This window comes from Miscanthus floridulus, chromosome 15 (assembly GCF_019320115.1).
Source record: "Miscanthus floridulus cultivar M001 chromosome 15, ASM1932011v1, whole genome shotgun sequence".
NCBI lineage: Eukaryota > Viridiplantae > Streptophyta > Magnoliopsida > Poales > Poaceae > Miscanthus > Miscanthus floridulus.
The window spans coordinates 15,294,698-15,310,384 of record NC_089594.1 but is presented as its reverse complement, the minus strand read 5'-3'; the positions used below and the strand labels follow the sequence as shown (position 1 = coordinate 15,310,384).

Here is a 15,687-nt window from a genome sequence, read left to right as displayed (position 1 = left end):
TTATCATAAAAATATACTTTATGGTGAATACAACAAGACGTACTGAATCAGATATCGAAATTACTAATGTTTTTGATATATTTATTTATTATTAAACGTACGTAAAATTATTTGACTGTTCAGTTGCCTTTTGTTCTTGTTTGGACCGATGAATGAAGTGTAGGCCCTGTTTGGTTTCCCCTCTAAAAGCTTTAGGAGCTAAAATCTGGATAGAATCTGTCTAAAGAATCAAACACCTCCTCCTAAAACCTTCTAAAAGTTTTAGGAGGCTAGTTTTTCTTTAGGAGCTCCACCCCCTCCTAAAACCTCCTAAAGTTCTTCCTGGACCCCCACTACCCCTCATTTATTGCCCCCTCCCCCTCTCTCTCCTAAAGAAAGGTAAAAGTGTCTTTGTTCAACAACATTTACTGCTTTTAGTCAGTTTTAGGAGGTGCAACCAAATACTCTTTTACGAGGTTTTAGAAGACTGGCTAAAACTTTTAGGAACTAAAGTTTTAGGAGGTCGGAACCAAACAGGGCCGTACAAGTACTAGGCTACTGGTGCTAGCCAGCAAAGCGGCAAGCTGGACAAGCAAAACTGGATGAGTGGCAAAGCGGTAAAGTGAAAGGAGGATGGATGGGAATGGGAAAAAAGGCTGGATGGTGGACTGGCTGGAGACACGCAGCCGAGGAGGCCAACATGCTCCGGCATCATTTCATCCCACCACTCTTCACCGACAGACAGCCTTCCGCCCGACTCCACTCTCTACCTCCTTCCTACTGTTTCTACTCTCTCGGTCTTTCCCACCTACTGCTGCTATGCTACAACAGCTGAACATTTTTAAAAAAAAAAAGGCTCACTCCTTGCTGTAGCTCGTGAACAAACAAGCCTGCCTGCCTCAAAAGATTCTTGCAATGCATCATCCTACTAGTAGTCTCACATCACATTACATGTGGCAATAATTCAGGTTGATTGATAGTAACAAAGTGCCGAAAGAACGAAAACAAGTAGGAGCAGAAGACGAGTTATTACACCAGACATGGTTTAGGCCCCGTTCGCTTCGCTGAAAAAACAAACCAAAATACTGTTCCAACTGATTTATTGTGAGAGAAAAATACTGTTCCGGTTGAAAAAAAGTTGAAAAGTACGAATTATAAAGAAACGAACAGGGCCTTAGTGAACACGGCAAACTTGAGCATTGTGTAGGAGTAGTTGTGGCAGTAACAAAAGTGAAAAGAAAAAAAAACTTCTAGTCTTGGAAAGGATGTAACTATGGTATGCATATCAGTTAAGGTGTTTTATTCACATTTATGACTCTAAATCAATTTATTATGAAAATATATTTTATAATCAATCTAATGATATTTATTCAATATTATACATATTTATATTTTTTATCTATAATTGGTTAAACTACTAAAACATGATATTGCTTCAGAATTGTATTCTTTTGTGAACGGAGGAGTATAAACCATGGATGGCTACGTGAGCTTGGGCACAAAAGATTAAGGTACAGTACCTACCTCAATATTTGAAGGCTCCATTCCATTTCCGTTGGGTTCAATCAAGCAGCAGCCAAGCCAGCTGCCAGAATACTGACAGTGGAGCAGGGGGTGTCCCCTAGTCACCCAACTATTCCTCCCCTCCGTCGTCGAGTCACTTTATCTGTTAGGGTTCCTTTCTCTCAGGCTCAGACGCTCAGGTAATCATAATCTTGTTCCTAATCCCCCCCACGTCAAGATCAAGACACAACAAACGATGATGCTCTGTCGCTGTCTGCGCTTTCTCTCTCTTCTTTCTTCCGCTCCCTCCCAATTTGTTATTGCCCCGCCCCGCCCCGACGACCAACCAGACCAGCCGTCATTCCTTGGCCTCGTCCGTTTCTCTTCTCAACCTTCCTACTCCAGACCTCTCCAGTGCTGAAAGCATTTCAGAGAGAGAGAGAGAGAGAGAGAGAGAGAAGCAGGAGGTGGCAGGTGAGCCGACGGCCGGAGCAAGGGGGAGAAGAGGAAGAGGAGGCATGGGGATGGGCAGCGACGCCGCCGCCGTGTTGCTCCCCTTCTCCACCGCCGCCGCCGCCACCGCCACCACCACGTCACCGCGGTTCTGCGGCACCGCCGTCAGTCACAGGAGGTCAGGATCCCCACCTCTGACTCCCGTCCGCCTTTGCTTTCCTTTGCATTGCGCCTGCCATTGCCATACTTGGGGGAACCCGGTACAAGAATAGCTTGCCACGCTAGTCTTAGCTCTTAGATCCCTTCACCATTTGCTTCGGCGGCTCCAGTTTTCATCCCATTCCATCGATTTGGACGCCGCCGTCCATCTAACGGTTACTCGTTTTGGAAGGAAGCATCCAACTGCTACTGTGAAATACCGAGTAAATTGCTTTTGCTCCTCTCAAGGTCCTGTCCATCAGAGGGCAGGCACTTCTGCGCTTGATAATACCATCAGGCGCCACCACTCCTGAACCTTTCGCTCTACTCATAAAAACCACAGGGTTTGTCAAACTACGGCTTCATGTCTCTATATATACAACATACGTTCTTAGTTCTTAGTTCTTAGTACACTGCTTTATCGTTTCCTGGATACGGAAATTTCATCAACTGTTCCGTGGTAGAATCAGAGTTCAGGAGGTACTAGCAGCATTGCCTGGAACAGTCTGTTTCAGTCAGTCGATTCCTCAGCACCTGCTGTTCCGTGCTTGGGAGGGAGTGTGTGGCAAAGGCAAAACGGTGTTACAAACAATGCACTAGCTGTTTGCATATTCTGGTGCCTAATAAAAGTATAAAACTTTTGGGGCATTGCTTTGCCTGCTGTGCTTGTGCAGGATATTTTCAGATGTTGCTGAGGATGTCACGGTATCGGTGGATGGACAGTCGTTTCTGCTGCACAAGGTCGGTGTATACTCCATTTCATCACTCTTGTGTTTTTACAACCAAGCTTCATTTACTCTGCTTCCATTCCATATGAATCCGCCTTCTCATCGGTACGCCAGCGTGATTGTTTAGGGGATTGTTCAGTTTAGGCAGGCGCATTTTCCTTTGCTGGAAGTTTCAGTGCCATGTTTGGACCAGTACACCATAGGTTGGGTGGGCATGCCACTTCTAATAGATTGCTTGGCAAAGGACCAGAAATAATGAACACTTGCTTTTGTTTCAGGACATAGAAATGGGTATTACCGTATACGAAGCCCGTACAAATGATGTAGTAATGACTAATGAAGTCATGATTTCAACTCTTGTGTGGTGTGTAATCAGTGATTCACTTCCCGTAAAATGCTCGCATGCGTTGTCTTTGGAAAATAATAAGTATCACGTATCACGGTATCAGCCAGCTTGGATGCAGTTCATCCTGTAAGATGGTTTTGGTCATTCTAAAGGTTCGAAAGCAACAAGTAATGAACAAATACAGGGAAATTTGCATTTAAGCACTCCATTACACCAGTTACTATGTAAAAGTGATGCAAATTTTGAAGGATTAGTAAAGGATTTATGTATAAACTGAGAAATCTTATTGGTGCATCCCTCTGCATAACCCATGAAGCAAAATTTTAAGCTTCCTTCCCTGGAATAAGTTTCACCATGCCCTAACAATTGTCCTTGTTTTGCAGTTCCCTTTAGTATCTCGGTGTGGACGAGTACGGAAAATGGTAGTGGACTCCAAGGATCCGGATCTCCTAAAGCTGGAGCTTGTAAATGTACCAGGGGGAGCTTTTGCATTTGAACTTGCTGCCAAGTTCTGTTACGGTAGCAATTTCGAAATAACCACGGCCAATGTGGCCCATCTGCGATGCGTCGCAGAGTACTTGGAAATGACAGAGGACTATCAAGAGGAGAACCTCATTTTCAGGACAGAGACGTACTTAAATGAGATCGTGCTCAAGAACCTCGATAAATCCCTGGAAGTTCTTTGTAAATGTGATGGATTGGATCCAGTAGTGGAGGAAGTCGGCCTTGTAGATAGGTGTGTTGATGCAATCGCGGTGAATGCAAGCAAGGAGCAGCTGGTTTCAGGTTTGGCTCACTTGGAATGTGATGTGGGATCTGCAAAGTTGCGCATGCACTGCCAGGATTGGTGGGTTGAAGACCTTTCTGCACTGAGAATCGACCACTATCGGCGTGTGATTGCTGCGATGAGGAGAAATGGGGTCAGGCCAGAGAGTATTGGCACCTCTATTACTCACTATGCCCAAACATCACTCAAGGGTGTCGAGAGACGCCATGTATGGGACTCAGGTCCCTTTGTCGGAGACAGTCAGAGGATGATTGTTGAAACACTCATCGATCTGTTGGCGACTGAGAATATTACAACGGTTACTTTGTCCTTCTTGTTTGGCATGCTGAGAATGGCAATTGAAGTTGATGCAAGCCTAGACTGCAGAATCGAAGTCGAGAAAAGGATTGGCCTCCAGCTGGAGATGGCATCACTAGATGATCTGCTGATCCCCTCCACGCAAACAAGTGATTCGATGTTTGACGTTGACACTGTCCACCGTATATTGGTGAATTTCTTGCAGAGGATAGATGAAGATAGTTCAGGAGAGTTGTCACCTTGTGGATATGACTCTGACGGACTCAAGTCTCCAAGCCACAGTTCAGTCCTGAAGGTTGGGAGACTAATGGACGGTTATCTTGCAGAGGTAGCACCAGATCCATATCTGAAACTGCAGAAGTTCATGGCTCTTATTGAACTGTTGCCAGATTATGCACGCATTGTTGATGATGGACTCTATCGTGCCATCGACATATACCTGAAGGTACATTTTTGTAGTTGTTTCAGCAAATGCAGAGGTTTAATATACATAGTTGATTTAGTGACAAAGAATCCCATATTCTGAGTAGGCATTATTTCCTATCTATCTTCTATTCAGTCTTGATGAAACTGTGTGTATGCAATCAAATGGAATAAATTCAATAGTGATCGCTGGGCCTTGATGTCTGTCTGATTAAACTCTCTGGATCAATGTATATGCCTGAAGTTAAATTGCATAAAAACACTATCATTGACAAAAGCATGATATTTGTACGATCAAACAGAATAAAAACACTGTATTTTACTTAGTGGCAATGAATTCCATATTCTGAGTAGGCATATTTCCCATGTAACTAGATAGCATGAAAATATGTGTATGCAATAAAATACTATAATACTGTTATAGCTGACCACGGGACTTCGATTTCTGTATGGCTGAACTCAATTGTCTGATCAATCTTTAGGCCTGAAGGTAAACTGCAACCAGAATAAGTTTAGTTGATCACTGAATTTTGGTCTCTGCCTGACTAATAAAACTTGCCTGATCAATGTTTATGTCTGATCGTATCCTGAATATGTTTGTAATCAGGCGCATCCATCTCTGACGGAGTCGGAGTGCAAGAAGCTGTGCAAGCTGATCGACTGCCAGAAGCTGTCGCAGGACGCGTCGAGCCACGCGGCGCAGAACGACCGGCTCCCGATCCAGATGGTGGTGCGCGTGCTCTACTTCGAGCAGCTCCGCCTCAAGTCCTCGTTCTCGGGCGGCGGGTCCGGGTGCGTGGGCATCGGCGGCGGCCTCGGCGCCGACGGGTCCTTCTCGCAGCGGTTCGTGTGCAGCAGCAGCGGCGTGCCGAGCTCGTGCGTGTCCCCGCAGCGGGACAACTACGCGTCGCTGCGGCGGGAGAACCGGGAGCTGAAGCTGGAGATCTCGCGGATGCGGGTGCGGCTGACGGAGCTGGAGCGGGAGCAGGGGCTGATGAAGCAGCAGGGGAGGATGCGCGGCGGCGGCGGGGACGGCGCCGGCGGCGGGCGGCCCGGCGAGCAGGGGCGCGCCTTCCTCGCGTCGCTGTCGAGGGGCTTCGGCCGCATCACCATGTTCGGCGTCGGCGGGCCCGCGGCCGCGGATAGGAGGCGGAAGAAGAGCGGCAGGAGCTCCCAGTGCTCCGACGGGAAGGCACGCAGGCGGCAGAAGGCGTCCTTCGCCTACGACTGAAGCTTCTTGGCTGGCGTCGACAGTGGAGGCAGCCAGGCGGCGATCGTGGATGGATGCGGTCTCAGCAGCCGGAGGATCGGAGCTAGGCAGGATGGTGACTGGTGAGTGGGTGACGATGATCAAGACTGTAGACTGCGTTTCCAGATGGTGGTGAAGGCAGTTCATCACTCGGACGAACAGCAGGGAGTAATAATGGAAGAGGAGTTTAGCAGGAACTGAGGAAGGCCTGTGCTTGCTACTGGCTAGCGAGAGATTTTCATTTTAGGAGGAACAACGCAGGATCAGCAAAGAAGCACCAGTAACTACTAGTGTCAAAATTTGATGACTGTAATATACTAGACACTAATCTAGTACTAGTACACTGTTCTTGCCTGAATGCCTGCCTTCACTGGATTGCATAATGCACCCATGTATCACAGTTTCAAGGAACGTAAATAAATGTTACGATAGATGAGGCAATGGGCCTAAAGAAGTATGTGGGTAGTGGGCTGATAGGAGCGTGACCCAGTTGTAACTTCTAAGCTGGCTTGAAGGAAGGAAGAACAGAAACCTTCTCCCGTGGAGAACTTTCATCGGTGTGGCTAGCGCCCAGACCCACCTAGCCCGCCTCGGTCGACTCGCACGTGCACCCTGTCCTTGATGCTGCTCCTGCCGCCCCTCGCATCGCACGTGCACCCCGTCCTTGGTGCTGCTCCTGCCGCCCCTCGCATCAGGATGGACGGCCGCGCAGCCTGCCTCACACGGGCACCCTGCTCCCTGCTCCTTCCCCTGACCCCTCCTCTCTCTCCGCGTCGGCAGGACCCAGGAGCCGGCCCTCAGCTCGCTACGCCCCCGTCTGCCAGTCCCCAGCTCTGCCGCACCCATCCCTGGTGCTCGGGCCGTGCACTCATCACTCATCGTGCCCTCGTGAAACACTTGCAACATGAAACACTTTGCAACATACGCCGGACACATATGAAACATACTGTTGCAACATATGTGTGAAACATATGCAACATCCAAATAAAACACTTGCAACATGTGTGTGAAACATATGCAACATCCAGATAAAACAATTACAACATATGCAACATCCAGATAAAACACTTGCTGCAACGTACGTCTAAAACAGATGAAACATTTTTTTTTCAAAACGCTTGCAACATATCACTGAAGACACTTGCAAAAATATGCAACATACCTTTGAAACACCTGAAACACTTGAAACATACATATGCAACATAGGGGAGGGGAAGGCCGGAGGCGGTCGATTACAGTCGTTGCGGCGACGAGCGGCGGCGTGCGAGCACCACCCGCACCGGCCACGCTCCTGGGTAGCCTTGGATCGGCCGGGGAAAGATCTGATTTCCACGTGCGCCCCAGTGGCCATGCCATGCCGGGGTCAGCGGCGCGCCCGACTGTGATGGGCGACGGAAGGACGGCGAGGGAGCGAACGGTGCGGCTAGTGATGGGGGAAGGGCACGGCGCGACAGCCCAACGAGCACGCGGTGGGGGAAGGAGGCGGTCGGATTAGCGGTCACGCTGCTTCGGGGTCGGGAAAATAAGTATATGAGGGAGTGGGGATTTGTTTTTTATTTCGAGATGGGGCCTGCTCCTATGGAGCCACGTCCGAACGGGAGTCACGGACGTTGTTGGATCATTATCGAACTTTCCATGGGGCTTGTTTTGCCTCATCTCTATATCTTGTATTTGAGGAATGCAAATTTACCCTTAAAAAAAAGAAACCCTCTCCTGTAAGGGCCTGTTTGGAACGAAGGAATAAAAAACGCAGGGATAGGAAAAAACGCAGGAATAAGATATGATGAAAAGTGAAAAACTACGGGATTTCAAAACACAGGAACAGAAAATTTAGGCTGTTTGGAACACAGGAATTTATAACATAGGAATTTATAACAGAAAATCCTCTCTTGCTGGCGTGAGACGAGCGAGTTGCCTCGGGCTTCCGCAAAGGAAGAGAAAACAAACGATCGGACTGGATTTGATTTTTCCTACGGAATCGGGATCTAGCTACAGTATTCCTAAGAAAAGGGTTTGCTATTTCCTCCAACGCTCTACCACCGATCCTTTCCTCCGTTTTTATCTCCTTTGATTTTCCCGTGAAAATCCCGTGAACCAAACGGGGCATAAGGGCTTTCCCAATGGCTGACACCCTGCTAGCTAGGAGAACCAGTTTATCCAATCAGATGGAGAGAGGCTGACAAAATTTACAGCGCTAGCGATGGAGCAAACGCCCAGCTCGCACGTTTCTCCATGTTTCTTGAGTCTCTGACCTGCATTCCCTACCTAGCTTGTTTCTTTTTTTTTATTGTTTCTAGGTAACACAGTAGCCGGCGATTTACTCCCCCTGTTGGGGACGCCCTAACCGTCTGATAACTGGAAACTCCCACAGAATCCTGCCGTGTTCCTCTGTTCGTCCTCTGCTTCTTGCTTTTCCCTGGCCAGCAATCCTTCCAGCGACGCTTGTTCATAACAGTAAAGAAAGACTAGCGTTACACCATTCTGAAGAACGGAGATCTATTTCGTAAAAAAAACCAGAGATCTAGCATTATGGGAAAAGGCCAAATTTCACCGTTTGGAAGTGTGAAACTGTATCTGTATAGTGAAGTGACAAAATATCAATTTTCTTCGAATGATAGTACGAAAATACCTTATTTTGTTATTTGAAAGGTGCGAAGTTTAGTCCATCCACATGTGATGCTTCTTATGGAAAAATACAGCATTTTTCATATGGTTTCGGATGAAAATAATTTTTATATGGGACCAGAGCACTCGACAACTTTGAAGTGGAGCTTATTTCTTTAATGTCCAAAACATGGGTAAAAAGTTGAGCTATGAAAAAAACTAGTGTTCTGCTATGAACATCATAGCAAAATTTTAGACATAAATACAATCTTAAAAGTAAAAGGTTCTCAACTGCATTTTTTATCCAATCGACACTTGAGGGGTATACATATAGCCCCCAAGACCCCAAGTGTGAACTTAATACATCGTTACTGCAGTGCGGGGTGATCCTCTGACCTATCAACAATAATACCGGATCATATGATGGTACTATGTGTATTCTATGCACCGTTTATTGGACATCACCGGATGATCCACCGGTTCAAAATAGTGAGCATTGGATTATAAGGCAGTACTATTTTAGTACATTGTCTTCTCGGTATTTTGACCATATCTCCTAGTTCGAAGTCTGTTCTATATGATCTTTGCTTGTTGGAAAGCTGGTGAAATGAACTACAAGATTATGAAAAAAATACTGCATTGTATTAGTTCAAATCTCCAGCGGATGATCCGATGATGATATGATTTGGTATTTTCGCTATTTTCACTTTTGCTCCGGACTCCGATTTTCTTTTTGAAGGCAAAAAATGTTGGGGGATCCCCATAGCGCTTCATTTTATAAATTTTAAAGGGTTATAAAGGAGGACTTACAAACATCTTAACTGTATGCATCTAACCAAAAACAAAATGAAGACCTCAGGTCATCACTAAAACATAGGGATTGCAGAAGGCACCGATTTTGATGATCTTAGACTTGTTGGAAAGCTTGTGGAAATATCTACAACTTGAAACCGGTATCATACCAATTTGACCAGCGATAAAGTCATGAGACAAGTCCAGTTCAACCCTCTCTTATCCCAATCTTCCTTCGTTTTCGATTTCTTACATTTACAAAACCTTAGAAAACCTGTAAATACATCTTATAACACATGTTAATCCATCGCCATCAAAAGCACCAAAACTATACATAATCATGCACATGGACACATGATCCTTACGAGATGATTTATTGTTTGACTACAATTGTGGTTTAGCTTATGTTACTATCATAGTCGATGAACATGTTGTGATATTGTATTTGTACCACTTAATTTTCATGGATTAGGTTGAGACTCAAGGGGTGTTTAAAGTTTAGAAAAAAAAAACGAAAACCAACTAATACAATTTTTTTTTTGGTTATTTAGGTTTGGTTTTCCTTCTTCTACGTCTTCAAAATCCTACTTAGTATGGATTCTAGTTTTTTCATAATCATACTAATTGTATGAACTGGTTGATTAGTGTGCCAACATATAGTCTATTGGAATTTTGAACCCTGTTTGACACAATCTCATGTTAGTTAAGAAAAAAAAACGTGACCAAAATATCTGATCAGTTTGGCAAACTACGTGCAAGATGGTCTTTTCCTTTTCATTTTTGGAATGAAAAGCAGGCTCCCGGATAAGTTCGATAGAAAAGAAAAGATCAATAGATGAGGACTCGATGCCCTGATCCAAATCACAAATCCCTCTTTGAATCTTTTGCATTGCTACCATTGCTTCTGCCAAAGAGGAAAGCTCAAAGCAATTGGTATCTGATATTGTCTTTGTATCGTTGCCTTTTTGTGTAAAAGTTTTTCCGTGTACCATGGGTGCATATGCACAATTTCCAAATAAACCAACTAAAATATTCTAGTAATTTAGGTTTGGTTTTCTTTTTGCTCTTGGTTGTTCGCTGGCTGCTCTCTTTTTTTTTGTCAACATGATACAGCGGTGTCACAGATATGATATAGCATGATTTCTAACAACATTTTTTTTAGTTTTCGGGAAAAAATTTATAAAAACAAACAAAAGGAATCATATATACTGACCATATATTATGAACCGGTGCAATAATGAACCAATTGAAACTTGGTACTCCCTCTATTCCAAATTATAAGACGTTTTGGCTCTAGTAGATGCATGGTTTTTGTTATTCGCTTAGATATACACTATATCTGACTACGTAGTAAAAGTAATGTATCTAGAAAAACCAAAATGTTTGGAGTAATCCTTTCACATGCCCTCACGGTGGTTCATTAAAATAACAAAAGATACGTGATGACAAGACATCTGGTCTCACTGTGGTGTACTGCTGTCTCCACTGTATCAAAAAAGAAAAAAAGAAAAAAAAACTGATCTAGTTTGTGTGCTTGCTTTGTGCAAGTTGATTGATCTTTCTCGTTCGAGCACGAAAAGTATGCTCCAGGGATAAGTTTGCCACAAAGAAAAGACGAATAGAAAAGAGAACCGGGTTTCTCAAAATGTATGAATCTTTTGCGATGCTACCATTAATTCCTGCAGCAAATTAAAGAGGAAAGCTCCAGCTGAACGAGAAACGACCGAAGCAAGCAGGTCAGAATGGTAAAATCTTTTGCGCTTATCTCAGTGCACCCCGAGATGCCATGCCATATCTCCGACGTGGCGAGCCAGCACTGGTCCGGCGTACGGATGCCGGATTCTCGCGGGCCCCCATCATTATCCTCCGACGTGGCTGGCCGGAGTCCACGAGATGGAATGGTCGCCGGCGTACGTCGAGGTCCGCTCCGGCGCCGCTTGTTCATTCGCGTGCGCGGCCGCCCGAGACCGACCGGCGTGCGTAATCGAAAGCTCGGTAGAGACAGGGGTGTTCAAATCCAGTCACTAAAATTTAGGAGGTGTCACATGAGGGTGTCATATGGGCTGTTTGATACTAATAAAAAAATAAATTACAAAATCCATCAGTACTCTACGAGACGAATTTATTAAGCCTAATTAATTCGCCATTAACACATGTTTACTGTAGCACTACATTATCCAATTATGGACTAATTAGGCTTAAAACATTCGTCTCGCAAATTAGTCGCAAACTGTGCAATTAGTTTCGTAATTAGTATATATTTAATATTCCATGCATATATCAAATATCTTATGGGACAGCGACTAAAGTTTAGAAGAAGGAACCAAACACCCCTAAGTTGGTCCAAACATGTGCAAAGGAAACAGGTCCTGCTCTTTTTTAACCGAAACAGGTCCTGCTCTTGTGGGTGGAGATTTTGATATCATTACAAGTCTATACGAAAAGAACAATGATAGATATATGAGGATGGGTGGCCCTTCATGTTTAATGCTATCATTAATTCAGCCTGTTCGTTTGCTCGTATACGATCGTGGATTATAAGCTGAAATAGTATTTTTCTCTCACACCAAACCAGTCAGCAGTAAATAATCCACGATCATTTACGATGAAACGAACAGGCTGAATAGCTTGGATTTAAGGGAACTTGATCTCTCAAACAGAAAAATTTACATGCGCCAATTCTAGGGAAACACAAACTTTTGAAAGGCTTGACCGGATCTTAGTGAGCACAGAATGAGAGTCTAAATTTCCACTTGCTACTGTACAAGCATTGACAAGGGAAATATCATATCACACTCAGTTACTTTTAGATACAGGTAATGGCACCCATGGAAACAAAGAATTGGGGTTCAAATTCGAACTTTGATTATTAAGGGATGATTTTTATGAGTTGGTTGTTGATGTATGGAAAAAGGAGTTGATCCAGAGGCGAAACACCGCTACAAAGATGGCAAAACAAAACTCAAAGGTTTAGACAATTCTTAAGGGGTTGGGCCAAGAATGTTAGCGGGAAATACAAGAAAAAAGGCTGAGTTGATTAGAAAAACTGATGAATTAGATAAAAAGCGGAGTTGCAGCCACTCAGCAGCATGGAAATTGATCTTCAAAATTACTATAAAGAGAGACTTGCTCTTCTTTTACGGGAAGAAGTCAAACGGTATCAAAGAGCCAAGACACAACTAGGTTGTTATCTAGCGATTGTAATGCTAAGTATTTCCATTTAGGGCCAATGAAAGCATAGGAAAACAAGGATTTTCTGTTTAGAGCAAGAGGAAGGAACAATCGACGGTGAGAAAACCTTTAAGAATTCATCACCAAGTACTATAAAGTTCTCTTCGGAGAACCAGATAGTAATAACTTTTCTATGATAAAGTCCTTTACGAGTGACATTTCACAAGTTTCACAGTTAGAAAATGACGTGATAATGACGGAATTCATAGAAAAGGAGGTTAATGAGGCGACTTTTTCAAATGGAGCATAATAAAGCTTACCTCATGCCTCTCTTTTCGGCCGAGTTCTACAAGTTTTTTAGGAATTAATAAAAGATGACCTCATGCCTTTTGTTTTGGAATTTCACAAGGATAACCTTTTCCCTCTTCAGCCTTAACTTGGTACAATTACATAACTACCAAAGCAAAAGGAAGCTACATAGATCCAACAATTCCGACCCATTTGTGTGTGTTAAATGTCAGCTTCAAATTTTTTACAAAAGTGATGACTAACCGAATAGCCCTAGTGGCTCAAAAGGTGATCCAGCCATCACAATCGACATTTATGAAGGGTAGGAATATTGGAAGGAGTGGTCATTTTGCATGAAACCAGTCATGAGATGCACGGGAAAAGTTAGATGTGGTGATCTTAAAGCTAGACTTTGAGAAAGCATATGACAAGGTGAAATAGTCCTTTTTACAAGAAACGTTGAGAATGAAAGGCTTTTCACCAATGTGGTGCAATTGGATTCATCAAATTGTGTGGGGTGGTAGTTAAAGTAAATGATGAGGTAGGACATTTCTTCCAAACCAAAAAACGATTAAGATAGGGCGATCCCTTGTCTCCCATCTTGTTTAATCTTGTTGCGGATATACTAGCAACCTTTATTTTTTGGGCTAAGTCTAAGAGAGAATTCCTTATTTGACACTGGGAAAATGAGTCATTCCTTTCTTGGCCCTGAAATTTTCTTCGTTACTTATTTAACACTCACTTGAACTTTCATCCCTAATATGACACCGCAGTCAAATCCATTAGCTAACGGTGTTAAGTGGCTGTTAAAAAGACCTTTTTGCCCTTGGGCGCTGGCGCATGCATGCAGCGGGCGCTGGGCGCATGCAGAGGCACGGACGCATGCATGCAGCGTATCTGGCCGCTAGCTGCTCTCTTTTTGGCTGCTCTCTTTTTTTGTCAACATGATACAGCGGTGTCACAGATATGATATAGCATGATTTCTAACAACATTTTTTTCAACATTTACACAGCATGATGATGACACATGATATAGCAAGTTCACATACCAGCACCACATTAACTTCAAACACAAAATGGTTCACATATACATGCAAGTTCACAGGAGTCCAAATTCACATGCAAGTTCACACACAAAGCGGAGTCCAAATTCACAGATACATGAGGATCATAGACTAAGCCTTCTTTTGCTTCTTGTGTTCATTGCAGGGCTAGCAGGATCCACCCTTTTGCTTCTTGTGCCCATTGCAGGGCTGTCAAGTGGCAACATAGGAATGGTGGTTTTCTTTTTAGTAGGCTCCTTTTTCTTTTTGCTCTTTGCCTTGACTGGAGCAGCAGTAGGCGTAGGTTCATTTGAATCTGATATGGACCTGTGTACGGCAGAACTAGATTTGAACAAGAGACAACAAAGTAACAGTAGCAACAAAATAACAATAGCAGTGTTACCTTTTTTTAATCTGTGTATTACCTTTTTGATGCTCCAGAACTAGAGTTGCCCTTATTTGCCTTTTTCTTGGATGTAATCTCCACGCTTTTTGATGCTCCAATACTAGAAATGACTTGATTATCCTTACTCTTCGTACTTGTCTCCAAATTTTGGCTAACATGGCAAAAGTAAAGTGCTTCAAAACTTGCAGGTTGTTGTGGGAAAAAGTGAGACAAAATCATGAGCTAACCTTGGTGGAAAAGACATAGAAGTTGCTGGTGCTTCATTGTCCAAAGGCACAATGGATGACTCTGCTATTTTGGTTTTCTTTGCCTTCTTCTTAGGTGGTCCTCTACATGATAAAGAAGAAAGTAGTTACAATCTATATTATGCCAAAAGGAAAATACAATCAACAATAAAGTAGTTAGCATGTATAGTACCTCACAACCATCATAGCTGCAATGTCCTCTGGATTACCTTTCTTGCAGTTGTGCCAATGATTGCCATAGCCTGTACAAATAGGGCGCTGGTGCTGGCCTTTTTTCCTCTTATTCTCACTATAGCCTTTGTACCTCTCAGTTTTTGGCCTACCAGTAGTTGCTTTCAATAGAGGTGGATGCATGAAAAATCCATGTGTAGATTTAGGCCACTGGCGTTTGTCAGTCACAGCAGGGATTAAGTGCTGATATGCTGCTCTAAACTTGTCAATAGAGTAATACATGTCTACATACTTCTCTAGAGGAGCATTGTGAAGTGATGTGATAAATGCTACTGCATGTTTGTAAGGAATGCCAGAAACTTGCCACTGTCTACATGAACATGTCTTATCTTGCAAGTTGACAACAAACCTAAAGCCAGTACCCCCAATGCTGTAACTTCAGCAACTTCTGAGCATTCAAGCACCTCCAAGTTTAATTCTCTACTCATTTCTTTCAGTTTCTTAATTATGTGGGGCAGAATCAAGCCATCTAACTTCATTGCTATTTTTCTCCTTTGGTTCCACTTGATCATAAGCATTTGCCTTAATTTGTCCATTAAGTCATCCAAGTTCAAGGACTTGTGGTGCTTAATCCAATTGTTGAAGGACTCAGCCAAGTTGTTTGTTACATAATCAACCTTGGAAATGGTTGAGAACTAACTCCTTGTCCACAGCCTAGTGTGCCACTTCCTAAGGTAATTAGTAGCACTTGGCTTTGCTGCCTCCATTGCAGCCCAATGTTTCTCAAACAAATATGGGTTCCATGAGTATGGTGCTGCCCAAAGGTGGTCATCAAAAACCTTGCCATGAATTTTTTTCTTAAAATTGGACACCAAGTGAAACATACATTCCCTATGTTCTGCCTCTGGGAACACATCACCTACCCCTGACATCATTGCTTGGCTAGCATCAGTGCATATGGTTAAACCCCTTGGTGATCCTATGGCCTCTCTAACTCTCTCCAT

At 43.7% G+C, this 15,687-nt stretch overlaps 1 protein-coding gene, 1 long non-coding RNA gene and 1 pseudogene across 2 annotated transcripts; 1 reads left to right on the top strand and 2 right to left on the bottom strand.

The window, feature by feature from the left end:
* The first annotated feature begins 1,844 nt into the window (after nt 1-1,844).
* Nucleotides 1,845-6,076, top strand: LOC136507934 (putative BTB/POZ domain-containing protein At3g08660). The gene is made up of 4 exons (XM_066502527.1): nt 1,845-2,113; nt 2,808-2,874; nt 3,591-4,736; nt 5,322-6,076. The coding sequence occupies exons 1-4, from the start codon at nt 2,001-2,003 to the stop codon at nt 5,943-5,945; spliced, it is 1,950 nt and encodes a 649-aa protein (XP_066358624.1). The 5' UTR covers nt 1,845-2,000; the 3' UTR covers nt 5,946-6,076.
* On the bottom strand, nt 4,327-5,428 carry LOC136507935 (uncharacterized). Its single transcript, XR_010771792.1, has 3 exons — nt 5,144-5,428; nt 4,531-4,730; nt 4,327-4,464 (listed from the first exon to the last, which is right to left on the bottom strand). It is a non-coding gene; the product is annotated as an uncharacterized lncRNA (long non-coding RNA).
* A 7,910-nt stretch (nt 6,077-13,986) lies between the features above and the next one.
* LOC136507061 (uncharacterized) lies at nt 13,987-15,687 on the bottom strand (annotated as a pseudogene).

What these genes read in the sequence shown, in the direction of transcription:
- LOC136507934 (XM_066502527.1), top strand. Translation starts at nt 2,001, where the DNA reads ATGGGGATGGGCAGCGACGCCGCCGCCGTGTTGCTCCCCTTCTCCACC. An exon ending in AGTCGTTTCTGCTGCACAAG is followed by an intron (nt 2,875 to 3,590) that starts GTCGGTGTATAC and finishes CTTGTTTTGCAG; the next exon opens with TTCCCTTTAGTATCTCGGTG. An exon ending in CCATCGACATATACCTGAAG is followed by an intron (nt 4,737 to 5,321) that starts GTACATTTTTGT and finishes GTTTGTAATCAG; the next exon opens with GCGCATCCATCTCTGACGGA.